This window comes from Ammospiza caudacuta, chromosome 27 (assembly GCF_027887145.1).
Source record: "Ammospiza caudacuta isolate bAmmCau1 chromosome 27, bAmmCau1.pri, whole genome shotgun sequence".
NCBI classification, from domain to species: Eukaryota; Metazoa; Chordata; class Aves; order Passeriformes; family Passerellidae; genus Ammospiza; species Ammospiza caudacuta.
In genome coordinates, this window is record NC_080619.1 from 7463328 (window position 1) to 7490440 (window position 27113).

General features: G+C 53.6%; 2 protein-coding genes and 1 non-coding gene across 3 annotated transcripts; 2 read left to right on the top strand and 1 right to left on the bottom strand.

Annotated features, from left to right (window-relative positions):
• Positions 1 to 319: 319 nt before the first annotated feature.
• Positions 320 to 393, top strand: TRNAN-GUU (transfer RNA asparagine (anticodon GUU)). Its single transcript has one exon. It is a non-coding gene; the product is annotated as a tRNA-Asn (tRNA).
• Positions 394 to 1661: 1268 nt separating this feature from the next.
• On the top strand, positions 1662 to 4724 carry PSMB3 (proteasome 20S subunit beta 3). Its single transcript, XM_058820427.1, has 6 exons — positions 1662 to 1783; positions 2170 to 2354; positions 2876 to 2983; positions 3554 to 3731; positions 4029 to 4123; positions 4619 to 4724. The coding sequence occupies exons 1-6, from the start codon at positions 1781 to 1783 to the stop codon at positions 4665 to 4667; spliced, it is 618 nt and encodes a 205-aa protein (XP_058676410.1). The 5' UTR covers positions 1662 to 1780; the 3' UTR covers positions 4668 to 4724.
• Positions 4725 to 5159: 435 nt separating this feature from the next.
• Positions 5160 to 26493, bottom strand: PIP4K2B (phosphatidylinositol-5-phosphate 4-kinase type 2 beta). Its single transcript, XM_058820426.1, has 10 exons — positions 26297 to 26493; positions 18674 to 18771; positions 17399 to 17495; positions 14838 to 14990; positions 13885 to 14031; positions 13443 to 13481; positions 12185 to 12298; positions 11162 to 11420; positions 10606 to 10709; positions 5160 to 9809 (listed from the first exon to the last, which is right to left on the bottom strand). The coding sequence occupies exons 1-10, from the start codon at positions 26474 to 26476 to the stop codon at positions 9729 to 9731; spliced, it is 1272 nt and encodes a 423-aa protein (XP_058676409.1). The 5' UTR covers positions 26477 to 26493; the 3' UTR covers positions 5160 to 9728.
• Between the last annotated feature and the right edge of the window lie 620 nt (positions 26494 to 27113).

The following is a 27113-nucleotide window of genomic DNA, read 5'->3' on the forward strand; positions in this document are numbered from 1 at the left end:
CGTTCCTTGTGTCCCGATATTCTCGCTGTTCAATTCCCGTCACTGGTATCCCGTTTCCATTCTCGGTGTCCCGTTCCTGGTGTCCCGTTCCCGGTGTCCCGTTCCTTTCCCGCTGTCGCGGTCTCGTTCCCGGTGTCCCGTTCCCATTCCCAGTGTCCGGGTCCCGGTATTCCGGGTATCCCGTCCCCGTTCCCGGTATCCCGTTTCCATTCCCGGTGTCCCGTTCCCGGTATTCCGTTCCCGGTATTTCGTTTCCGTTCCCGATGTTTTGTTCCAGTTCCTACACTGACAGCAGTGCGCGCAAGGGCTCTCCAGCGCCGTCTCTGTGGCGCAATCGGTTAGCGCGTTCGGCTGTTAACCGAAAGGTTGGTGGTTCGAGCCCACCCAGGGACGCAGTTGCGTGTTTTTGCCCCCGCCGCTCCTTTTCCCGGGAGGAGCGGAACCGGACACGGAGAACGTTCTCTTGCCAGGGATCCGCTCCCGGTGCTCCCTCCGATCTGCAGAAGCAGCTCCCGGTGTCCCCAGACCATCCCCGCTGTGCTTCCACGAGGACGTTTTGGGACATTAAGATCGCACCTGGTTTTCTGTTTCCATCCAAATCCCGTATTTTGCCTCAAAATTAAACTGAAGGGGGTCCCAAGGGTGCCAGATCGAGCTTCCTCTCTCTGAAAACTCCAGTAAGTTCCATTTCTCTGCCCTGAGACGATGGAATTCCCGAACTGCCGGAATTCCTGTTAAACCCCTGGCACGAGGCCATGCTGGGATCGATCCCGAGGATTCTCCCCTGGCTCTGCCCGGGGCTGCTCCCTCCGGGCGGAGCGCGGGCTCCGGCTCCCGCCAGGTACTTTTTGTGACGGAAAACCCCTCAAAAATGAACTTTAAAACTAGGATTTAAAAATGAGATTTAAAACTGCAGCGGGCACGGGCCGGGCTCCGCCTGCACATCGAGGCCGGGATGTGCCGTGACCCCAGAGTGACCCCAACCCCCCCTCCCCGTGCCGGCGCTTCCCGAGGAGATTTTTTGGGAGAATCCCCTTTGGATCGGCGAGCTCGGGGCTGTGTCCCCACCCTTGGAGATACGGCTATGGCCCGCATCCAGCTGTGCCCCGATTGATCCAGCTGTTCCCCAATCCAGCTGTGCATCCATTGATCCATTTGCTCCCCATTGCTCCAGCTGTTCCCTCACTGATCCAGATGTGCCCTCATTTATTCAGTCCTGCCCCGATCCAGCTGTTTCCCCATTTTTCCGGCTGTTCCCATTTACCAGCTGTTTCCCCATTTTCCAGCCGTTCCCGTTTATCCAGACATTCCCATTTTTTTCCAGTTTTCCCCATTTTTCCAGCTGTTTCCCCATTTTCCAGCTGTTTCCCCCTTTTTCCAGATGTTACCCCTCCCGCACTCCCGTCATGCCTCGCGCGCTCACTGTGACTCGTCACTTTCCCGCCCCTCCCACCCCCCCTGCCTCAGCCAATCACCTGAGCGCCCCAGCCTCTCCCGCCAATCCCCAGCAGCCTCCGGCTCCAGGCGGCGGCGGCGGCCAATGGCGAGCGTGGAAGGCGAAATCGCTGGGGGCGGCCACCAATGGAAAGCGTTGGGGTGAGAGCGGCAGTGGTAGTGACCAATGGGAAGCGGGGAGGGCGGGAGCGGCGGCGGCGCGGCGCGGCCGGAGCGGGGCCTGGGCAGAGACCGGGCCGGGAGCGGAGCGGGGGCGGTGCGGGGACACGGCGGTGACACAGCAGTGACAGAGCGGTAACAGAACGGTGACCGAACAGCCGCCGCCATGGTGAGACTCGGGACGGCAGCTCCGGGGCCCAGCACAGCGCGGGACGAGGCCGCTCCGTGAGGGGAGGCCCCTGGGCAGCGGGGCAGGGAGCGGCTGGGGCTGAACCTCAGCTCGGGGTGGCGGTACCGGAGGTGCCCCGAGGGCCGCTCAGTGAGGGGAGGACCGTGGGGAGCGGGGGAGGGAGCGGTCGGGGCTGAACCCCAGCCCCGGCGGGCGGTACCGGAGGTACCCCGGGGGTCCGTCCAGTGTTCCTGAGCCGTCGCTCCGTGAGGGGAGGCCCGTGGGGAGCCGGACAGGGAGCGGCGGGGGCTGAACCCCAGCTCGGGGTGGCGATACCGGGACACCCCGGAGGCCGCTCCGGTGCCTTGAGCCGCCGCTCTGTGCAGTCGATTATGTCGTACAACGGCGGGGCCGTGATGGCCATGCGGGGCCGGGGCTGCGTGGCCATCGCCGCGGACCGGCGCTTCGGCGTGCAGGCGCAGACCGTAACCACCGACTTCCAGAAGATTTTCCCCATGGGCCAGAGACTCTACATCGGCCTGGCCGGGCTGGCCACGGACGTGCAGACCGTGTAAGTGAGGGCCCGGCAGGGCTGGGGATTTGGGTTAATGGGAAATAATGGGAATTAACGGTGCCGGTGCTGCTGTGCCTGGTTCTGCTGCTGGGAGAGGTTTGAAAATAAAGCAGCGTGATTGGGATCACGTCGCTGCTGGAGTTGGGATTTCACTGCTAGACTTGGGATTTTGCGGCTGGAGTTGGGATTTCACTGCAAAAATTCAACTTGCACCGCAGAAACGAAACTTTTACTGCTAAAACAGAACTTTCACTGCTAAAATTCAACTTTAACTGCTAAAATTCACCTTTCACTGCTGAAATTCAATTTTAACTCCTAAAGTTGAACTCTCACTGCTAAAATTCCACTTTCACCCCTGAAATTCAGCTTTTCCTCTCACAGTTCCAGCTCAGCTCCAGCAGCAGCTGTGTGTGCAGCCTTTGGTGCTGGTGTCTGTTAGCAGCAGAAGCAGCCAGGCCTGGCTGAGGGGAAGCAGCAGGACCCTGCTTTGCTTTAAGCCCAGCTCTGATCTCTTGCAGGGCCCAGAGGCTGAAGTTTAGGCTGAACCTCTACGAGCTGAAGGAGGGGAGGCAGATCAAGCCCCAGACCTTCATGAGCATGGTGTCCAACCTGCTCTACGAGAGGAGGTAAAACTGCAAAGCTGCAATATCTGTGTGGTGCCAAGGAGGGCTGAGGGTGCTGGGGTGGCCAGAGGAGCCTGGATCATTTCCTGCTGTCACCACCCCCTCCCTGAGCAGGTTTTTGTTCTCTTGGGGTGACATTTCCTCCCCAAATTCAAACAGAATCAGTTGTCAAAGCAGAATGAACTCCTGCTGCTTCAGGGTGGTCTGCTGTGCCAAAACCATTGCAGGCCTCTCCCTGAAAGGAGCTGTGGGATGGTTTCTGTGCCAGGAAAACATTTCTGAGGACGTGGGACTGCACCAGGGCTTGGACTGGGGACAGCTCTGGGGACTGGAGGGAATGTCTGGGTTGGAAATTCAGGGAAGAGAGGGTGAGCTCTGGGAATGGTGATCCCAAAGCTCCAGAGTCAGAGCTCCAGGAGTGTTTGGACACTGCTGCTGGGCACAGGCTGGGATTTTGGGGATTGTCCTGTGCTGGGATGATCCCTGTGGTCCCAGAAGAGCAGGGTGATCCTTGTGGTTCCTCCTGGGCTGTCCCTGTCCCCAGGGCTGTCCTGAGCCCAGCTGTGTCCCCAGGTTTGGTCCCTACTACACGGAGCCGGTGATCGCGGGGCTGGACCCGCTCAGCCACGAGCCCTTCATCTGCTCCCTGGACCTCATCGGCTGCCCCATGGTCACTGATGACTTCGTGGTCAGTGGCACCTGCTCCGAGCAGATGTATGGGATGTGCGAGTCCCTGTGGGAACCCGACATGGTCAGTGGGGTTGGGGTTACCTGGGATAGCCTGGGGTCAGCTGGGATAGCCTGCGGTCACCTAGGGTCCCCTACCTGGCATCTCCTGGGATCACCTGGGATAGCTTGCAGTCACCTGGGGTCTCCTGGGGTCTGTGGATTCAGGAGTTCTCCCTCCTGTGCTCACTGGAGACGCTTCATTCCAGCTGTGCCTTGTGCAGCCTGAGAGAGGAAGCTTGCAGGGTTTTGGGGGGCTTGGGTGAAATTTCTGGGGGGATGTGCAGCCCAGGTGAAGCCCTGTACTCCCTGTGTGCCCCAGGAGCCCGAGCACCTCTTCGAGACCATCTCGCAGGCCATGCTCAACGCCGTGGACAGAGACGCCATCTCTGGGATGGGCGTGGTGGTGCACGTCATGTGAGTGCTGGGGCTCCTGGGGGCTGGGCACTGCCTTCCCTTCCTTCCCTCAGGGATCCCCAAATCCAGGGCCTGGGCACTGTCATTCCTTCCCTCAGGGATCCCCCAAATCCTGCCCCTCCTCAGCTAGGCTCTGTTCCTTCCTAGGGTTTGATTTTGCTGGAGCAGTTCCTTGCTGGAGCCAAGAAATTACTCCTGGAGTTTGAGTCCCTCTGCTCAATTCCCTGGCTGCATTCCCATGGGATTGAGGAACTCTGCCCCTCATGAATACAGCATTAACTCTCACCTCTGTCACCAGCTGCCTTTGGAAAATCCCATTTTGCCCCTGCAGCAACCCAACCCTGGAAGCTCCCCACAATGAAGGGTTTATTTATTGTTGTCACAATCACCTGAGCTCCTGCCTGTGAACGTGGGACTTCTCAAGGCAGGACAAGCTCTAGGAAGGGTTTAAACCTGAGTTTAGCAGTAAATAATCTCATCTTTTTCTCTTTCCAGAGAGAAAGACAAGATCACCACCAGGACCCTGAAAGCTCGCATGGATTAGCCCAGCCCAGCTGCTCTGTGCCACTTGGGACTTTTTAAAATAAAACTCTGCCCTCAACTTCCCTTTTGGTTCCTTTGAGCAGGGTCAGGCTATCACCCTGGCTGCCAGGATACAGAGGTGGCTCCAGGAGTGTCACCCTTCATCCAGTCCATCCCTTCAGCACCTCCCAAATTGGGATGGAAATACAAATTATCCCAAGCAAGCAGAGGGAAAACCTAACCCTGTCCAGTGACAGGGACACCTTGACAGTCCCAGGGTGCTCCAGCCTGGCCTGGGATACTTCCAGGGATGGATCAGCCACAGCTGCTCTGGGAATTCCATCCCAGCCCCTCCCAGGGGGGGAATTCCTTCCCAAAATCCCATTCAAACCCTGCCCCTCTCCCAGTTTTCCCCCATCCTGCCTCCCCCCAGGCCTCCCCATGCTGGAGGAGCAGCTGAGGGTGACCCCTCAAAGAGCACAGCAGGGAGGACCCAGATGTACACAAAGTTTTAATTTCTTTTTTTTTTCTCTGGTTGGAGACTCATCTTGTAACATGCATGCATTTCAAAACAGTAACAGTGTCTCAAACTGCTCCTAGCAAACAGACAAGCACAGAGGACTTCAAATTCCTATTTAAAAAACAGCAGTGAAAAAACCTAAAATGTTCTTTTTTTTTTTTTTTACTTTTAAATATTTTTTTTTTAGTTTTTTTAGGTTTTTATTTTGTTTAGTTTTTAGATTAAACTTAATTTATTCACATTTTTTTCCTTTCAATTCAGTTTCACTGATTAGCCCTGCCCACCCTCGTGACCTGTGTGTGGAATCTGCTCTCTCCACTCCCATTCAGCTGCTTAGGCAGCCCCAGAGCAGCAGAAATTTTGAGTGGTTTCCACTAAAAATGATGTGTCCAGAGCTCTGCCATCCCAGTTATCCATGGGATCCATACCACAGAGCCAGGACCAAGGGGCGGGGGCTGAGGGGGACACTGGGAGTGGCTCTGCAGGAAGGGGACATTTGGGAATTTGCAGGAAGGGGACATTTGGGAATTTGGGGCTGTGGCCATGCTGGGGACACTCCCCTGGTTTTGGGGGAAAATTCTTCAGCTGGGGGTGAAATTCCAGGTGCAGCTGGAAGGGAGGCCTGGGAAAGGACTGCATAGTAGTCATGGATTGGGAATATCCACCACCACAACCTCCTCACCTCCCTGAGCCTGCCCTGGCTGGGAAAGAAGGGATTTCCTCCCAAAATACCAGTAACAAAACCAAATAAACAAAAAACCATCCAAACAAACAAAAAACTCAAAAAAACCCAAAAAAAAAACCAACAAAAGGAAATAAGACTCAGAGTGGTTCCGATTTCCTTGCTGATTGTGCTGATCCAGATTCCAAGCTGGGACTGTGGGAGTATGGCCTCCTCCTGCTGCCCCATGGGCTGAACTCTGTCCCCAGTGGGGTGAATTCCATGCCTGTGGGATAAATTCCATCCCAGCAGGATGAATTCCACCTCCATAGGATGAATTCTGTCCCCACAGGATCAATTCCATCCCCACAGAAGGAATTCCATCCCTACATGGTGAATTCCATCCCCACATGGTGAATTTGGTCCCCATGGGATGATTTCTGTCGCCAGTGGGGTAAATTTTATCCCCACAGGATGAACTCCATCCCCATGGGGTAAATTCCCAATTAATTCCATGATTGTGGCTCAGGATGGAGCCTGGGCCAGGCAGGGATGAGGAGGGACCAAGGGAAGGCTCCCACAGCTCCTGGGGCTGTTCCCCAAATCCCAGCCCTGGGGAGCCCCTGGAACCCCCAGTTCCCAGTCCAGTTCCCAGCCCAGCAGCTCTGCAGTGCATTTATTGCACTCCTGGAGCACAGCTGGCTCTGCCTCCCCTCTCCCACTCTGATTTCAGGGCTGTCCCAGCAGGGAAGATGGGAATTCCCAACTCAAAGCATATTTCGGGGGTTTTAAATCCCTTAGGAATGTGGATCCTGCAGCTCCTCCTGCCTCAGGCACTGCAGAGGGGGAGATGCTGCTCACTGATTATTTGGAGTTCCACTCGACCAAATTTTGCTTTATTTTGTCCAAAAAAACCCTGAATTCTGCTGCAAATCCTGTCAGTTAAATGTGTTCTGCAGGGTTCATGCTAAGGACAGGGACATCTACATTCAGCAAAAACTAGAATTAAATCCACACCAAAAACAGACAACAAACTAGCACAAGCAGTTGTAAAACCAGAACTGAAAGTGCTGGATTTTCCTTTTTTTTTTTGTTTTTTAAATACTTGAGTTAAAAAAGTGACCTAAAAAGATTTAAAAGAAAAAGAAAAACCCAACAAAACAAAACAAAGCAAAGCAAAGCAAAAAAAACCCCGAAACAAACAGAAAGAAAAAGTCCCTTTTAAAAACAAATCAAAATATTTGCAGCTTCACTTCTTGTTCTGGTAGTAAAAAATACTGTCTAGAAACAAAATTTAGCATTTTTAAGGTAATGCTACTTCTGCACATGTAAACAATATACAAAAATGCTTCTGTTAAACGAAGTTACATACCTGGGTAATACATCATTAGGTGAGAAAATTGCATTTAATCACTTTAATACACAATATGGCAACTGGACAGAAGGGGCAGAATCTTTGTGGGACACCCCCAGATTCACCTGGAACAGCCAAATTTAATCCCAGCAGGAGTTTGAAGTAAGAAATTATTTCCCGCTCTCAATTTTTCTCAGAACTCTGTAAGAATTTCTGCAGGAATTCCCTGGTTTTTGACTGGATTCCTTATTCATTATTCTGGAATTCACTAAAGGAGATTTTTTTGCCATCTTCACTCCCCTTTCTCTGGGTTTGCTCTGTTGTGGTGTTCACCCACCTCCTGCTCTCTTCCTCTCCCCTTTTTCTCCTCTTTATTTATTTACGTTTGGTTTTTTTTTTTTTTTTAATAGATGATTTCAAGATAAAACAACTTCCAAGCTACTCTCCCCAAAAGGAGAAGGGCAAACTTACCAGGTCAAAGTTGCAGATTCAATGCAGTTTTTTTTTTTTTTTTAACTGTCAGGAATAAAAAGTGATTGGTGTTTAATTCCTAATTAGCAGTAAACTTAAGTGCTTATTAAGAGAGAAGCAACCAACATAATGCCCACAAAATGAAGCTGATGATGCCCTCCAAGTCCTCCCTTTTTTTTTTTTCTTTTAAAGTATTTTTTAGCTGCATTTGGGTCGTGGCTTTTCCAGCTCCACAGCTTAAAACCCCTCCAGCCTCCCACACCAAAGGGGCAGCAGAAATTTGTGCCACGCCAAAGGGAAGGACCAAAAATCCTCAAATCCCATCAGGACTCCTAATTTTTCATTTCTCCAAAATTCTATTTACAGTGCACCCTCAGGGGCTTCAATTTCAGCCCCTCCCAAGGTGAGACCTGTGGGGGGATTCACATCAGGGGGGGAAATGGGGAGGGGGTGATGAGGAAATAGAAACCAAAAAATTCCCCCAAACCCCACATTCAGAATCCAGCCAGAGGCAGGGTTAATTTAGGGGAATTACCAGGGTGTGATGAGCACCAGTTATGTCTCAAAAAGGACCAAAATTCCACACAGCAAGAACTGTTACAGCACAGGACAGACACTCCCAACAGCTTATTCCCCAAACAAAGGCGTGTGTGAAAAACAGTTCCAAGGCAGATTAAGCAACATGTTTCAACTGCAAAGAGGTTTGTTCAAGACTCTAAATCCTGCTTAAAAAGAGAAAGAAAATTAAAATTAAAAATCCAAACAACAAATCCCAAAACAAAGAACCAAAAGTTTTGTTGTGCAGCAGAGCTAACGAAACCCACAGCGAGGCTGCCGAGCTTGGCTGTGAAAAGGTTAAAGGAGACAAAACAGGACGATTTCAGTCACTCCAATCAGTCCCAAAATCCTTCAGGGGGGGGCTGGAAAAGAAATCTGGTGTGAGAGTTCAACCATTTCCACTCCTGGAGGGTCACTCAGGGGGTTGGGAGCAGGATGAGCCCAGCCTCCAGCACTCCCCCCTGGCAGCCAGGCCAATTCCTTCTGTGCAAGTCACATTTTTTAAAAATAAAACACAAAAAAACCAACCCAGCAACCTCTGTCAGGACACAGATTCAAGTACCTGTTGCAGGTGAGGTGGGGAAGGAAGACTGAATAATTAGTTAGCTAATTAACACTGGCAGGATTGTGATGGTGACCTCAGAGCCATTCCTGGCTGAGGAAGTGGCCCAAAATCTTAGCCTGGATCTACAGGTACAAAAATGCCTTTTTTAAAATTTTTTTTTTTCCTCTTCTTTTAAGAAAATCTTCAGAGCTGGCCAATTAAAATCACCCCAGGTCCGAGCACATAATGAGCTGAGGTTGGTCAATGCCTCTCTCAGTTCTCTGCTTGTTTTTGAGTTATACCTTTTTTTTTTCAGACATCATCTTTGGTAGATGTTCATTTCCCTCACCTTTCTTGTAAATCAAGTGCAGTTACAAAAAAGTGGTTTGTTTTTTTTTTTTCCTTTTCTTTTTCGTTACTTAAATTAACCAAAAAAATAGAAAGTGTCCCAGTCTGAATTTACCTAAAGTTCAGCGACTCCTCCTTTTTATCAGTTATATTTTCCATCCTTGAAATGGTGAGCTATTTTCCTTCCAATTCCTACCGAGAGGGAAATAAAGGTTTTTTTTTTTTTTCTTTTTCTGGCCAAGCCAGTCCAATAAAACAACAACAACAACAACACAAAAAACAAGGAGTGGTTTGTGAGTTAGGCACTGCTGAATGTGACCCCTTGGGGACAGTGCCACACGTGTCCCAGCCCCTCAGCAGAGAAGAAAAAACGTCACTGGGCAGAAAGAGCAGTGCTGGAACAATGCACTTGGCTTGTTTGGAAAAGCCCTCAAATCTGAGATCTGGGCACTTCTGGAACGCCAAACCCAGAGGTGCAGCGGGCGCAGCGAGGATGAGGATGGGTTTTGTCACACGGTGCCACACGTGCCCCACAGGTGTGCCCCGGTGCTGCTGCAGTGTCTGTGCTGTCTCAGGCTGCAGGAGCAGCCCCCAGGCCTGCCTGCAGCCCTGCAGCAGGATGTGCCCCTATGTCAGGATGCTGGAGATGAACTCGTTGAAGCGCTTTGAGTACTGCTCCGGATTCACCGTGGAGATCTCTGCCCCGGCCTGCAGAGAGACAGCGGGTCAGAGGGTAGCGGGGGGTCAAGGAGGGGTCAAGAAAGGGTCAGAGGGGCAGGGAGGGGGCAGCCGCACAGCCCCTCTGTTGGGGAGGACCCACGGCTAAGGGAAAACCTAAGGTCTGGAGAGATCTCCAAGGAAAATTACTTCGGCTCCAGCTGCATGTCCAGTCAGGGCACTGTGAACCTTCATGGCTCACAGGTTTAGGAGCATGAGAGCTCCCAGAGTTGAGTCAGGGAGGGTGAGGAAAGATTTCAGGAAAAAGGTTTTTCAGACAGAGGGGGTCTGAGCACTGGAACAGCTCCCCAGGGAATGGTCTGGCCTCAGGGCTGCCAGGGTGGGATTTGGAGTCTGTGATGGGTCCCCTCCACGCCAGCACATTCCAGCATTCCACACAAACTCCCCAGGGTGCTGGCTGGGCTGGACTCCTTCTTAAAGATAATTCCAACCTCAGCAACGCCCTGATTCCATGTCCTGCTAGGCTGGGCTTTCCCAAGCCCTGCTGGGAGCCCAGGGGGACTGCCAGGACACAGAGGTGACCCAGGGGTGTCACCCTTCATGCAGTCCATCCCTCCAGCACCTCTCAAATTGGGATGAAAATACAAATTACCCCAATCAAGCAGAGGGAAAACCTAACCCTGAGGTGATATGGAGGGAAGTGTTAACCCCGGGGCTGGAGAATTCCCACCCTGGCAGGAAGATCAGTGCTGGGGACACCTTCCACCCCAGGAGATGCTACAGAGCAGAAGCCCCAGATCCAAGAGCCCCCCTGGGTCAGGCTCACCCCATGTTTCACTGTCTTGGCAGCGTGTGCAGCTTTCTTCTTGGTGTCGTAGGGTGTGAGGATGTCGATGATGGCCATGAAATAAACCTCCTTCCTGGGGGCACCTGGGGGCACGGCAGGGGCTCAGTCCCCTGGGAACAGCCAACTGCACCCCCCCCCCTCCAAAAAAAACCCCTGGGCACACCCAGCTTCATCCCCCTCCTCCAAAAACACCCCCTTCCAGCCAACACAAGGGACTGTCCAGCAAAGCAGGGACAGTCCTCCTGTCTCCTGGACTCCACCTCAAAGGTCTTTTCCAACCTCAGCAATGAGCTGATTCCTTGTCCTGCTAGGCTGGGCTTTTCCCAAGGCCAGCTGGAAAGCTCAGCGTGGCTGCCAGGACACAGGAATGGCCTCAGGGGTGTCACCCTGGCTGCCAGTACTGAACCACCTCACTTAGCCTGGGACACCTCCCCTTTCCCTGCCCTCCATCCTTCCTCCACAGTTCACTCACATCCCCTCTACCCTCCACAGCTCCATCACATCTTCCTTGCCCTCCCCAGCTCCCCACACTCACTGTCGTGGCTCTTCATGGCATACACATCCACGGAGGGGTCGAACTCCCCGGGCCCGAAGAACCGGGGGTAGTTGAGGAGGTTGCCGGGGCTGTCGGGGGGGGTCCCATAGGAGGAGATGGGGTTCCCCCCCAGCCCATCATTCTCACACTCCTCATCCTCTGCCCGCTCCTCCACCTCCATCTCCTCCTGTTCGGCCCGGTCCACATCGTGGATGCCCACCAGCAGGCTGTAATCCATGATCTTCAGCTGGGCTAAAAACTGGGAGAGAGGCAGCAGTGAGAGCTGGCACCCACACGGGGTGGGGGAGGCTCAGCCCTACCCTGCAGTGCCTCCCTAGGGCTGGCATTGAGAGCTAAACTCTCCTGAGACACCAGAGGAGTCTGCACAGGCCCCCTGCCCTCAGCAGGACAAGGCTGGTGCAGGAGGAGTGACTCTGCAGCCCTGAACCAGCAGTGAGGATACACGTGGCAGCAGCTCTCTGGCCACAGGGAGCAGCAGACAACTTTCCCAGGCCTTTCTGGGGAAAGGCTGTGAGAAGATTAGAGAAAAGAATGGTAAATAATTCTTATCTTCACTTGTTCCACTTGTTGTTGTGTACTGTTGGCTGGGGGTCTGTACAAATCACAAATGGGGTGGAACATCTCTCAAGCTGTTGTATTTTCCAGCATCAGTCTCATTACATGGTTATGACAATGGGAAGATGCCAGCAGCTCACATTTTTGGTAGTAGATGAAGAACTCAATGTAACAACTTACTTTAAAAGTTTTTTGACCAATCACACAAAGCAAAAGCACATTGACAGTAGTTCTATCCAACCACTATAAGCACACATACCTTTGGTTAAATAATGCCTGCTTATTTTGAATACAATACCTGCTTGTAAGCCTTCAAACACAATGCACAGAGCTCCATTATTAAACTTAGAACTTCCTAACATCTTGCTAGATAGACTTTTCTGTAGCTCAGGGAGTGAGGGGATGCAGTGAGGGGAGACAGAGCAGAGCTGTCCCCCAGGAAATTACCTCCACATCCCGCTTCAGCTTCTCAAGGAAGTTCTTTTTACTGTCTTCTCCAACATGCAGCTTCTGACCCTCATTCAAGAAGTCGTTGTCCTTGAAGGTCGGGAGGTCCTTGGCCTGCAACAAAAAGCCTGAGGTGAAATTCCCCAGCCCGCTGCCAGGGGAGGGCTGGCACATAGGTGTGGCTGCAAAAGCCCTTGCTCAGTCTGGGCTTTTAGGGTGCCCCAAGTCCACTGAGGATGGAAAGGGCATCAGGCAGAGCACAGGAAGTGTCAGGGAATCTGTGGGCTCAGCTGGTCCTACAGGGAAGCTCAAGGGAGACGTGGAGCAAATCAGCTTCAAAAACTGCATAGCTGGGCCAGGGATGCTCCAAGCAGCTCCCAGAATTGAAATGAAATTCATGAAATAAATTCATTTTCTTGGTTTCTGACTGCAGGGGGAAAGGGGTGAAGGCTTGGGGGAAAAAAAAAACCAAACAAATCTTCTCTTCCTAAAGATCTGAGGAAAGCATTCAAGCCATGGTTTTTTGAAGGATCTGCCTGCAGCAGGCCCTGAGGATTCTGGGCATGTGGGAGAACTTAGAGCCCCTTAGTGCCTCAGGGTTTCAATTCTTTAGTGACACAGGAGGGTAGCGCGGCTCTGTGAGCTCACATGAACCACCCAACTGCATGGGCCAAGGAGTTATCAGGGGATTTAGGGCAAATGGGAGTTCCTTGGCTGCTGGCTGGCATCTTTTAGGGCAGGCTGGAGCAGACTCCAACCCTGAAAATCCTACGTGCAGAACATGGACCAGCACGGGGCACTGCTGGGATTTCCACAGGGATTACAAGGCAGCAGCATAGAAGTCCTGCAGGGGAAGGAAGCTTAGCCCTAAATTCCCCCACTCAAGCCAGTTTTAGGAATGTGCCAAGGATCTAATTTATAAATCTTCTGGTGGAAGATCTACCCCTGACCTGCCTGGGGTTGGTAGCTAGGGTGCTGTGAGGAAACCCTTCCTCAGGGACAGCACTGCCCTCAGGTGGGGTTTGGTTCTGCTGGGACTGTCCCCCAGCCCTGGTAGTGCCACCAGAACACAGTAGGGCAGGCAGAGCCAGCTCCCTCCCAGCCTGAAAGGGGGGACAGAGACAGGGGGAACTCAGGGCCTGAGGAACCTCCCGTGCTCAATACCCCAGGAAAAGGAAATGGAAAAAGGAACTCAGTTGGATCTGTCTGCTTCCAAGCACCAGGAGAAAGGAAAGGCTGGCCAGGGATGCCTCCATACCTTCTCTTTATCACTTGCTTCCCTGGATACTGTTGAGCCCTAATAAAGAAAAAAAAAAAAAAAAAAAAAAAAAAAAAAAAAAAAAAAAAAAAAAAGAAAATATCATTACTGCACTCTGGGTCACACTCCCAATGGACCAACATTGAACCACCATGCACAGCCCCCTTAGACCTGATCCCCTGAGCAGTCCCCAAAGCCCAGAACCCTGACAAGGGGGTTCCAAGTCCAGCCCCCAGAGTTCTGATACCTCAGGTTTCAGTTTTTATATTTTTCAGATTTTGTTATGCTTTAGTGTGTGGGTCTGTGCTCCATATTATGGGATGGTAAGCTCTCTTCACAGAGCAGGGAGACAAAAGAATTTCTTCTCCATTCTGTAACTCTGCCTGGCCTCTGCTGTAGGTCAGGCTGGATAAGGCCTCACCCCAGCCCCCCAGGGCCTCACCTTCAGGTCGTACTTCCTGTGCACAGTCAGCCTGTGGCTGAAGACGTTTCTGGTGACCACCATGTAGGTCTCCACGCCGTCCACGGTGAGCCGGTACATGCCCAGGAACTGGGGCAGCAGTGTGTTCCCATGGCACTCCACAATGAACTGGGGGACAGCAGGGAAGGACAGAGCTCTGTCACACAAAGCCCAGCTCTGACAGGACACAAACTCGCTGAGGTGCTGCAGCCAAGGCACCCACAGGAAAGGAAAGGAGGATTGGAACAGCTCCTGGGGTCTCCAGGAAAGGAGTGAGGATGTGAGAATCCCATTCCCTGAGCAAGCTGGTCCAGGGAGTGCCAGCCTGCCCATGGCAGGGAGCTGGGACATCTCTAAGGCATTTCTCAATCCTGGGATTCTGTAACTCTGTGTATGGAGCTGGGAGATCTCCAAGGCTCCTTCCAGTCCTGGGATCCTGTGACCCTGTGTGTGTCCAGCCTGCTGTGACAGGCAGGTGTGCACTGGCACTGCCCAGCTTCACTTCTCGTGGTTACCTCGCTGTGCCTGGAACTCCGGGCCTGTTAAACACCCCCTGCTCGGAACCCCTGCAGAGCAGATAGGCTGGAAACCAGCACCTGGACCAGGACATTTCCAGCTGTCCCACTGTGACCCCACTTCCCTCCAGCCCCTCTGGAAGGTCTGCGGCAACAAATGAGGAGCCTGTTTGCAGCTCTGATCTACCAGGGATCCATAATTTATTGACACAAGGGCCAGGATGAGCTGGGAAGGGGCTCAGCACCACAAACAGCTGCTGGGTTGTCCCTCAGACATTCGTCCCTCAGATTTTTGTCCCTCAGACCCTAAAGACCATTTTTCCCACAAAACCTGCGTTCAAGCTCTGCCAGCTGTGAATCCAAGCTTCGGACCCCCAGCAGATCCCCAGGTGCGCACGGGGGTCTCCAGACTCACCGTACCTGGTGGTACTTCTTGAGGATGTTGTGCATCTCTGCCACGTCCTCGCTGGACACGGCCTTGATGACGAACCTCCTGTCGTAGGTGGTGAGGAAGCGCGCGCCACAGCGGCCCTGGCTGTCGCTGTTCACTGGAGCGCTGCGTGTCACCGAGTTCTGGGGGACAGACATGGTGTGGGGATGGTGCCAGGAGCTGTCACCTCCCTCAGCAGCAGGGTCAGCCCCACAGGAACCCCTGAGCAGCTCTGGGAAGCAGGGCCAGCCCCACAGGACCAGCTCAACCACCCACTCTGGCTGTGAACTCCAGATTTGGTGCTGCTGAGGGTAAAATCCAATTGTTTAAAAGTCTGGACGTATTTTTAGGGCTTCCAGATGGCCCTCTGATTTGCTGGCAGGTTTTACTCCAACACCTGGGGTGTGTTTTTGGAAGGTGTTTTTTACAGAAGGTTTTTTACAGGTGTAGGATACATAGGCCAAAAGCTCTCAGCATTTCCTCTCAGGGATTTAAGAACAGTCAGGATATTCCTAAGGCTTAAGGAAAACCAGACCAAAACAAACTGAAATTTCCCTCAAAAAGCAGCTTAGTCTGGCCAAAACCTCAGTGTCTGGGGATTCTTCACAGGTCATCCTGCACCAAAAGCCACCCTCAGGCTCTGCTATTCTTACTCCTGGACCTACAAGATGAGTATAAATAGCTTGGTTGTTCTTCTGACAACCAGCAGCATCTGCCTTTAGATCCCTGTCTCCACCCATAGCAACCAGACAGTGCAGCAGGGCTGGAAAATCCCAGGAAAACAGCAGAGCAGGGATCAATTCCCTGAGCCACAACACCAGCTCTTTGTTCTAATGCCTCTCCCCAGGTAGCAGGGCCTGCTGTGAGCTTCTCCCTCAGCCCCAGTCACTGCTGCTCACACCTCAAGCTGTCACCTGTCCCCTGTCTGTCCTCTCCACCTGCCCACAAGTCATTTTATCAACCAGCAACCTCTCACCAGCATTTCCTGTTGGGGAGGGCTATGAAACACAGCAGCACCAACACTGGTCCTTAAGTTTTCCAGCATTTCTGCCCTGGACATTGTGTTTCAGGCTGGATTATTTAGTTTTTTTAGGTGGCAGTGGCACTGCTGGGTCCCCCTCGCTCAGCTCTGGCAGCAGAGAGAGCCTGCAGCAGAGCCTGCTCTGAGAGAGAGACTTACCATGCCATGCTGCAAGTGAGCCTAGAGGTTTCCTTTCAGAATGAAGCATTTAAAGCTTGTAAAACTTTAATGAAGCAGGGGAAAAACTCTGCTGCTGCCAACAGCTTTAGAGAGCATCAGGAAAATAAAGGCAAACAGAAAAATCCCCTTTGCTGCTTGCTGACATTTGCAAAGGGGTCTGTGCCAGGCAGTTTAATCAGCCCTCACGTCAAAACCACAGAGGTTTTCTTCTGGAGCTGGGAAGCAGAAATCGTGACCACACAGAGCATTACCAAACTCACAGCCCTCAGCTCCCTTCCTGTCACTCCCACTTTTCCCACGGTTGGGGTGTTAAGTTCAGCCTCCTGGCTCTGTTCCCACTCAAGCCATCACACTTTACCCACCTGAATTTAACTCAATTAACATTTTCTGTTCCAGCTGAACAGAAAACACTTTTAAAAAAGCCAAAGCAGCCCAGAGATGGGGGAAGCAATTCCTCAGAACAAGAGGGGGAGTGTAAATGATGAACTACAGAGAGTGTGGGTCACACCTGGGGAGGGTGTCATCACAAAGGGCTGTGACACGGGCACAGGGGGAGGCAGTGTGGGACCAGCCCCGCTCCAGCTGCTCTCTCCACCGGGCAGGGAGCATGTGGAGGGAACAGGGAGGCTGCAGCACTCCCCCACGTGCCTCTGCAGTCAGAGTGTTCCAGGGGATGCCCCTGGCACTGTTCCCGCTCTGTCACCACTTGCTGGGGACACTCCAGCTCCCTGACACCCAGCCTGCTCAGGGCTACGTGGCCACCACTGCCCCCCTGGCCCTGCTCTGGGTGATCTCCCAGCCCTGAGCTGCCTCTGCTCAGCTCCTTGTGCTCAGGGCTCAGAGCTGGCTGAGGAAGGGTGGCCCTGCTGCAGCAAGCCAGAGTTGTGACATCCCCAGAGTCCTCAGAGCTGAGCCCAGCAGTGTTAACAGCAGACTCCTCCCCAAGAAAATCAGCCCCTCTAGCATTAGGGGATGGATCCCAAAGCACGAGCCACCTTGATACACCCAATTCAACAACACACACTTGATTGAGAGCAGCAGATTCATCTGAATCTGTACAAACACTACAGACTCATTTTCCTTGCAGATATTCCAGGCTGGATCATTGTTATTCTCCACCTCCTGCCGGTCCACAGCCACCTGTGCCCCCATTTCATGCCTTGGGAGCAGGGATCACCATCTCCTCCTACTGCCCTGTGCTTGGCACAGCAAGATGCACTGCACTGCTGTGGTTCTGGTGGAACCACTCAAACACCAATTATAAACCCAGAAAAGCTGCTGGCAGCAACATATGCAGCATGGTTTCTCTGCCAGGATGGCTGCTCTGTCCTAGAAGAGAAGATAGGGTACCTGGTAGTCCTGGTCATCGATCCCAAATCTCTCCCGGAGGTTCCGGAACACCAGGGGACAATACTCCTTGAATTTGAAGCGGCTGGGCAGGTTCTCCCTAGGGCAGGGCAGAGATGTCAGCAGTGCCACCCAATGCCATGCTGGCTCCCCCTCCCTGCCAGCCCCCCAGGACACCCCAGCCTTGCCCTCGGCAGGGCAGCTCCTTGCTTTGGATGTCCACAAAACCCATCTCTCACAGGGAACTCTGCAAGATCCTGGCTAACAGGGAGCGTGGAGCTCGTGTGGCTGCCAGGGCAACCCTGCCACAGGCAACTCTGAGGGAGCCATCCTGCTTGTGCCCTCCTCGGTGGCTTTGGCACACTGGCACACAGCTGTCCCTGTACATGCTGTCACCACTGTCACAGAGCTGTCCCCGCACACACTGTCCCGGCACACTAGGCAGAGCTGCAGGAGCAGAGGGGCTGGGCTCTGGCTTCAGCTCCCACCACAGCACCAGAAGGGTCAAGGCCCCAGAGAGCAGCTCAGCCGCAGCACCCAGGAGAGGGGGGATCAGCTCCAGCCTGGCTCTGCTGCCCCCAGGCACAGGACAGGGGACAATGACAGCATTCCCTGTCACTGAGGGAGCTGCATCTGCTCCTCCCACAGCCCTGAACCTGCACAGGGAGAGAAGCAGAGTTTGGTCCTGCTTGGACACAGTGGGAGAATTTGGCAGCTCCTTCTCAATGAGAAACCCAGGCAGTGACAGGTGGGGAGCTCAGATCTTCTCTGGAGGAGAAGGGAGACAGCAGATCCTGCATGTTGGACGTGCCAGGAGAGACAAACTTCCCAATCACCTCCCACTCTGCAAAGCTGATCCCTGTGAAGCTTGGGGAAAACGAAGGATTAATCAGGGAACACTGCAGCCCTGCAGAGCAGGGATGGAGAGAGAACACAGCTCTGAGCACCAGCCACAACCACGACTTCAAAAAAGCTTCCAAAAATGGATTTTTTGGGAAAAGGCGACAGGGGCAACTCCAGAGAGACTCCATGAGCACAGCACATCTACAGAGCTGCCTCCTGTGAACAGTTTAATCCCTCAAAGGATGCAAACCAACCACCACAGAGTATCTCAGTGACAGACTGACCACACCATGGCCTGTCCAGGGTCTGGGCAGGGTACAGGGCATGGATCCTCCTGGCCGTAGAGCTGGGAACAACCCAGAAGGCCTCCCCGAGGCCAGTTTGCCTCACAGCACAGAGCTCTGACCACAGAGAGGCTGGGAAGCTCCTACTTACTTGTTGAATAGATGATTGTCCACCTTAATCTTACTGTAGGCTTTAAAGTCATCGGGCATTAGCATGACGGGGACGGGAACATTGCTGAGCTCATTGATCTGCAAGAGAGAGGAAAGGGAGACTCAAACCCAGGTCCCACTGCCCTGGGGACCTGCAGGGATGTCCAACACCTCAGGGGATGAGTTTGGGGCACCGTGACCCATCAGACAGAAACAGCTGGGGAACACTGTGGTGACAGGCCACAGCAGCACCTTGTTCCACAACATGGTCAATCCTCCTGAGACAACCTTTCCCCCTCCACTGACCATCCAAGACACAGCTGAGAACCCAGACAAACCCATAGGCTAAGAACCAGCATATTTCATGTTTTAACCACCTCACTGAGAAAATGTTCCAATTTTAATTATTCCTGCTACAAACCAGGATGACCAAAGCCTTTGCTGCAGCCCAGCACAGCTCCCCGTGGATGCTGTTTCCATGCTGGCTGTCTCCTGTTGCTCCCATCCCACCTTCTCTGGAGGGATGAGTCACTCACTAGATTGTTTTTGCTCCTTAGTCATGTGGGGCAGCCACAGGAACACGGGGTAGCAGAAGAATGAATGCTCAGCTACTATTGTACAGGCGGGCTCATACTGCAGCACCCAGTAGTGCCAGCATTAATAATAATAATAATAATAACAACATAATAATAATAAAGATCCACCTCTGGACTGTGTCTGGCTGCCCTGCTCCAGTCACTGAGAAGACTATGCCAGAATCCAGAAGTTTCTGAGCTGCCTTTTCTGAAGATGGCCTAGTGCCACCTCCCCCAGGGACTCCCCACAGCCCCATCTCATTGAACTCCTGTTAACAGCCTGGATTCAGGAAACAATTCCATTCCAGCTCTGTTCCCACGACTGCTGTGCCAAGCAGGTAGTGCAGGAGAGGGAGGCGGACAACGCTGGTACCAGCGGGGGTTGGCTCCAAGTCAGCTCTGGGGGCTGTTCCCAGCACCAAAACCTCCAGCAGGTCAAGTGACTCCCAGCACACTGGGAAAGCTGCTGGAAAACTTCCCTGCTGGCTGGGAGCAGGGGCCAGGCTCAGGAAAAGGATCCAGCTCTGGGATTCCCTGCGTGCAGCAGGACACACAACACTGCCCAAAGTGCTGCCACATCCCTGCTGGGCTCCGCAGGGTTCAGCCCTGGGGACGTGCCATGAGCCAATTCCATGCAGCCCATATTTATCCCACCCTTTCTCCATCGTTACCACGAAAATCCAGACCAGATTTAACACACGTCAGACTGGGAAGAAAGACACATCCCAGTGACAGGAGGGAAGGTGGCTATTTTCAGAGCCAGCCATCCCACGCAACAGACAGAAGCGGGAAGCGAAGCGTTCGCGGCTCCTGGAGGGAGCGGAGCTGCAGCTCTGCAGAGCCCTGCTCTGCAAAGCCCTGCTCTGTAGCACACAGCTGATGCCTTAAGGTTTAGCTTTTATATTTTTCAGATCCTGTGCTAGATTGGGGTATGATTCTGAACTCCATACAGAGTGTAAGTTCTCATCACAGTTTGAGCAGATAAAACAATCCTTCCAGGCCTGAGAACCAAAGCCACCATCACAGCCTCAGGCCTGAAAAGTATGAACAGGAATTAATGGGAGAGGGGGAGAGCAAACTGGGGGACTGTGACTTCATTACCTGAAGCTGTAATTGGACAATTAACCCCTGATATCCCGAAAAACTCCTGACTGTCATCCATCTCAGGTGTAGCCTCTGCACTGCCCAAGGTGTATCTGTAAAAGCCTTTAATAAATACCTACTTTATTCTCCAACTCTGTCTAGCCTCTGTTCTAGGTATCCAGCCCAAGGCATCACAGCGCTGCCACAAACCCTGTGGGATGCATGGAAAAGGCTGCACAGACGAACGAATGAATAAATAACGGCAATATCCCCCACCGGCAGCATCCCCGAGCAGGGAGAGCCCGACGCCTCCCCGGGTTTGGCTCAATCCTGCACGGAGCCAACCCCTGAGCCAGAGGGGAGGGAAAAGGGAACAGACTCCAGGTGAGGAAGGGATCTCCCAGCTCGCAGCCACTGCAGGGAGCTGCATCAGAGTCCCACGCAGAGATTTCCCCTCGGGGAGAGGAGAAAACAGCTCATTCTGCACTGAGACAGAGGCGCTGCCTCCAGCCACTAATTATTGCTGTCTGCCAGGAGGGGAAGCCTGACAGCTCCTGCCACACGCCTGCTCCCATCCCAGCCTGCTCCCAGCCCTCTTCCCGCCGTGGGGAAGGCACAAACAAGCCATTATCAGCTCCTTGCCGAGCGGAGGAAGGATGCTGACGGCTGAGAGGGAACAGCGATTCGGAGGCTGCCTCCTCGCTGGCAGCAATTCCGACACAAATGTCCTGAGGCCTCGCTGGGTGCCCTCGTTTCTGCAACGGCACAAACCTCAAAGCGAGTGTGGGACCTGTTGCGAGGCTCCTGAGTGGCAGAAATGGTGCACCAGGATAGCTCTGAACCGTTTCAGAAGCGCTATCACTCCTCACAAGATAAAAGAGCCCAAAAAATCCTTCCTGTGGAAGTCTTTCCCCCTTTCCAGCAGAGCTGGCTGGATGCTTTGGGATCCGGCTTTGGAGGAGACAGGGAAAAGGAAGGGGGGTGTGCTGGGCACCAAGATGTGGATGAAGGGCTGGACTGCTCATTTTTAGACCCAGCACTCCCCACCTACCCTCCCCCATGTTAGCTCTGGGCCAGTGGTCACTGGGCCTCTGCTCCTGGCACCAGTCTGGAAGAAAACACAGATTTATTCAGTTTAGTTTTGTTGTTCCATCAGCTTTTTTAAATTTCAATTTTTTGTCGTTTCAGCACTGTGTGCTCCCACAGCAACACCCATGCCTGACACTTTCCCAAGAGAGAGGAACAAAAAGCCCCCACACACCTCGGGAAAGGGATATCCCAACCCCTCCCTTCTCACAGCACAAGCCTCAGCATCCAGCCCCCTTCCCAAGGATTATCCAGCCAAATCCTGAAACACCAGGGGCCCTTCCCAAAGGAAAGCCTGGCCAGCAGCACCTATCACCTCTCCAGAGGGATCCTCTCCTCAGGCTCATCCTGGGGGAATCTGAGCAGCCTCCTGGAGGGAGCAACGTGACAAACACCAGGCACATGTTTGCTCTCTCACCTTCTCCCTGGAGAGAGGCGTGGAGCAGCAAATTATATATAGCAGAGTGTGTGTGAGTGTGTGTCCCGGGGTATTTATGCTCCAGGAGGCAAGGTCACAGCAAGGTGCATGGCAGGGAGGTGCTCAGCTCCTGGGGAGCACATTCCCAGGGATCTGTGCCCAAAAAGAGGAGGAACTCTGCCTGGAGCAGGATCTCTGGGGCTGTGGGTACCAGGGAGATGCTGGGTGTGGTTCTGGAGGAGACAGGGACAGAGGGCAGAGATGCAGCAGCACCACAAACATATATGGACCCTGACAGGCTGTATTGGGCATCACAGACACTGCAAGGCGCAGGAGCAGCAGGCTGTGCCACACCTCTACCACATCACAGGTCCCCAAAGTGTGGACAGAATCTGATCTGTGGTCCTGATCTGCTCTTAAACCCACTTCACTTTGTGGCCCAGCAGCACCACTCAGGATTCTAGGCTGAAGATTTCTCTTCACCACCAAAGCCTATTCCTTTCCCAATAAAAGCCACATCAATATTCTGTGTCATTCAGGGACAGCTGTTGGGAGGAATGGGCCAGGAATAATTTTGTTTCAAAACCTGACTGTAGCCTCAAAGTGGCAATTAGCATTAGTAAATTGATGGGAAAATGCGATTTGTTTACTAACAAGATGCAGCTGATGGAGTGTGTGAGCCCACTCTCAGGGATTCTCAGCAACAGGAATTTGCTCAGGAAAATAAAGATACTTTGTTCCCCTCAAAGCTTTCCTATTAGGCATCTCGGTAAGTATTAGTTAAACTTTATTATGCACTGTGGAAGGAGGTGAAAGACACATGGGAAAATCACTTTAGCATGGAGACAAACCCACAGCTGTGGCAAAACTTCACTGCTGCTTAGCACAGAGCAAAAAAAACCTGTTTTCCATGAATTAGAGCATGATTAATCAGTATCCATGCTAACAACCCCCTGTGCAAAGTGAGGGAAGAGTGAATCTTGCAGTCAATAATTCCTCTGGGGACACCAGGATGCTTTAAGATGGAAAAAAAAAAAGCATCCCCTGGTGAGAGCAAACCCATGTATTCCTGAAAAAAAAGTACTCGGAAAGCTGCTGGAAAGGATTCCTGGCTGCATAACAGGGACCAGGCAGTGCCACTCTCCTGTCCCCAGTCCTGTCAGCCTCAGGGTCACTGTTCTCCCTGTTGTGGGAGCATGTTATCCATGCTCCCAGTTCTCTCACAGGTGAGCAGAGCTGATGCATCCCTCGGTCCAAAAAAGCTGAGAAATGGGAAAATTCAACAACCAACCCATGGTCATGGCAGTCAGCAGAAATGAGCCCTGTTCTCCTCACTGAACAACCCAGGAAAATCCTCCTTTGTCCCCCAAAAAGGAAAAGGGCTCCTGCAATGGGGATTTGAACAGGAAAGGGCTCCTGAATGAGCAGTTGGCAGCCAGGCCCTCGGTCATTCCAGGGGCTGGCACAGCCCTGGCCATATGCTGCTCTTTCCAGAGGTCAATTAGAGCTAGGCTGGGAAGGGAGAGATCCAGGCTGTTCCCACCATGCCAGGAGCAATTTCTGGGATCTGAGTGTTTGATATGTGGCAGATGCTGCTCTGGCAGCATGGAAGGCAAGGCTGCAAAGCAGGGAGCGCCATGCTCCACTCCCAGCACTGCTGTTTCCCTGGAATACTAACGAGCTCTGCTCCTGCTGGCAGTGCTCCTGAGGGCTTGGGAGATGGCTGCTGCTCCAGCCAGGAACTAGAGCCTCTGGAGCTGCCTCGAGCAAGATCCATGCAGCCAACAGATCTCCCCATTCCCACAAGAACGGGACGTTTGTGCCTTTCCCCTGCCAGAGCCACTGGAATCTTTTCCAGGTTAGGAACTGGCAGCCCTACAGACACAGATCCCAAATACCTCTTTGGGATCCCAGAGCCTTCCATCCCTACAGACACAGATCCTCAATCTCCTCCCTGGGATCCCAGAGCCTTTCATCAGCAGCACCTTACAACTGTTTCCATGGTTCCCAGAGCATCACACAACACTCTGTTCATCTCTCTGGCTGGGAGGTGGCTGCTGCCTTCCAGAACCGTCCCAACTTTCCCATCCTGTGCACATGGATCCATCCAGGGCATGGAAAACACACCTGGAGCACCACACACAGACCCTACCCCCAGGAGCTGCAGCTCCTCTCCCAGTGCCGTGACAGCAGCAGGAGAAGCTTCCCCAGGAACCATCCCCACATCTGCTGGATTAAGGGTCTAACAGAAAACTCAGAAATCGAGGCTGAGCCATGGTGGCTCCACTTTTACACAAGTTCTCCCCTCCCCTCCGTGGTTTTCTGGTCCAAAATTCAAATTGTTTGCATCATACTACCCCTGTCTGGCCCTGCTCACAGCAGCCCCACCCCAATCCAAATCCCACCCCTGGCTGGGACCACCAGGACCCAGTTACTGAAACGCTCCAAAGTGGTATTCCAGAAGGCAGCTCCTGCTCTCGGGGTACTCCTGGATCCTCTCCAGAGCCAGCCCTGCCTGTGCTCAGCAGCCTCTTTAAGGCTGTTCCAGACTGGGAGAAGGGCCCATGGGGATTTCTGCAGCACATTGCACAAAACGGTTGTTTGTTTGATTTCTCCGTGAAAAAGTTCACCCCATATCCAAACAATTCTGACAGGATCCTCCTGGCACAGCCCCGGGCTTGTGCTGAGAACTGTTTTCCCCTCCTCCCACTGCAAGGATCCCAGGGCAGAACTCCACGGACACAGCCTACAGTCTCCTCACTCACCCACCCCTCCTTGTCCAAAGCAGCCAAATATTAAACAAATTCAAGGATTTCCAACAAAGCTTAAAGGTATTCCAAACCCCTTAGGTGGAGGCACCTAATTCCAATTCCCACCTAAGCAAGGCACTGGAATCATCTCCCATCCACAGCTGCCACCAAACTCTCACCCCAATGTGGCAGAGAGGTGGAGGGATTTACTGGGAAATCTTAAACGCCTTCCCAAAAGTCAGGAGGTCACAGCCGAACTTTTCTCACCCCCCTTCCCAGCCCCTCAGCTCCTTCCTGGCAGCAATTTCTTCCTAATACACATCCGATATAATCTCATTACCAGCTTAGTGTCAGCTTGCCTTCCTCCCTTTGCCCAAATATCTCACAGCCAAATGCTCCCAAAGTTACTCAGTCCTTATCCGGGGCCTCAAATTCCTGCCAGGCTCCTACTGCCCAGACAGCTACAACAAAGAAAAACACACCCCCAGCCCCCCCCAAAAGGCCAATTACCAGCAAGTAAACCGTCACAATGAGGCCACAAATTAAACTCGGAAAAATCCCACAATTTCCATTTCTTCGGGGCTGCTAATGGCACCACTGATCAAAGGCCGATTAAAGTCATTATCCTGCTTCCTGGGCAAGGCTGGGAGCACTCGGAACATCCTTTGCCTCAAAGCCAGCACGGTGCTGAACCACATTTGCAAGCTTTCACTCCAGCCAGGCAGGCCAGGAGGATTTTTTTTTTTTTTTAAATTCTTGATGTGTTATTTGTTTTGGGGAAAAAAAATGAGCCTGAATCCTTTCACTCTCTAGGAAACATTCACTAATCCACTGGAGAAATAGGTGTGTCTGAGCCCTAAAAGTGGATTAATTGAGGAAGGGATGAGGCTTCTGGCTTCTTTGGCCAAGAACGGCACCCAGCAGCCACATCCGAAGATCAATCCTCGTGCCTGCCATCATAAATCCGGGAGAAGTTTCCAGAGAAAAGACAGGGATGGTCTTAGGAATTCCCAAAGGAGGTGGATCAGAACTGAGCCATCACAGACATTCCCAAGGGATCCTCTCACAACTCGGTCCCAAAGGAACTGAGGCCAAGAGGACACGCATGGCCCGAGTCCTGCAATCAAAGGGGACAAACCCGGGCCAAACCCCTCATTTTGGGGGATGGAGATGGGAGACACATTGTCCAATGTCCTCTGGGCTGTGACACAGGGGAATCCCTCACTGGGACAGCCATAGGGACAGTCCTGGTGGACACCCGGGGGTTGGAGCAGGGGGACAGGGCTGTGGGTGCCAAATTCGCGTCCACCCCAGTGCCAGAGGGGAGACTGTGCCACAGCAATATCACACAAAAAGGTATCAGTCCCCCTGCCCAGTCCGGGAAAATGGGTGTGGAAAAGGTGTCGGGGTGGGGACACAGGGACGTGCCTGGCAGGGACACCCCGACCTGGGGATCCCCAAACCGCCTGGAGACACAGAACCAGCAAAAAGGGACCACAGAGCCCAAGGAGGGCTGGATCAGGGCTGGGATGCAAAGGGAAGGCAGCGGGGTTGAGAGGGAAAAGGCCCAGAACCGAGGGGGAGCGGGGAAGGGTCGGATCTGAGGGAGTCGAGCATTGCTAAGGGGGATGAGGGGGCGAGGCCCCGCTCCCGGGGTGCTCTGAGGGGCGGGGGTTTGGGGTGGGCTGGGGGGCCGCGCCGCCCGCTCTCACCGTGTGGTTCGCCCCCCACATAAGGACGCTGAGCAGCGGCTCCGAGGCCCGGAACAGCTTCACCTTCTGGCACACGAAGTGTTTCTTCTTGGTCTTAGTCTTGCTGGCGCTCAGGGCCGAGCCCACGGCGGCGACGGCTCCCGCCGCCGTCCCCGCGGCCCCCGCGCAGTTCGCGGCCATGGCGGACCCGACCGACCCCCTCCCCGCGCCCCCCTACCAGCGCCTCCACATGGTTCCGCCCGGCCCGGCTCGCCCCCCCCCCCCCCGCAGTGGTACCGCCCGGCCCCTTAAGCTTTCCCCTCGCCGGCTCTGCCCCAGCCCCCCCCCCCCCGCTGCCACGGTGGTTTGGTCCTTGCCCCCCCCCCCCCCGGTGGTTCGCTCCGGCCTCGCGCCGAGGAGGCGCCAAGATGGCGGCGGCTGAGGGGGTGGGGAGCGGGAGGTGCCATGTCCCGCCCGAGCCGGGGGAACGGCGGGCGCTGGCGGCGGGAGAGCCTCGGCTTGGGCTGCGGCAGGAGCGGGGAGAGACGCGGCACGCACTGGGCTATGAGAGGGAACAACGGAGAGGGATAGCGGACGGAGGAGACAAAGGGGAAAAAGCCCTATTTCCTCCTCCTGCTCCCGGAGATGGTCTCGCCCAGTCGGCGTGACGCGCCGGCCAACGCCACGCCCCTCTGGGAACGGACCACTCAGCAGCGAGGCGGCTGGAATTATGAATGGGCAGTTACAACGTCATGCGCCGCCGTTTAAAGGGCCCGCAGCCGCTTGGGGTCCCCGCCGGGACCCTCGGGGGACAACGGGGACACCCCCGGCCCCGGGG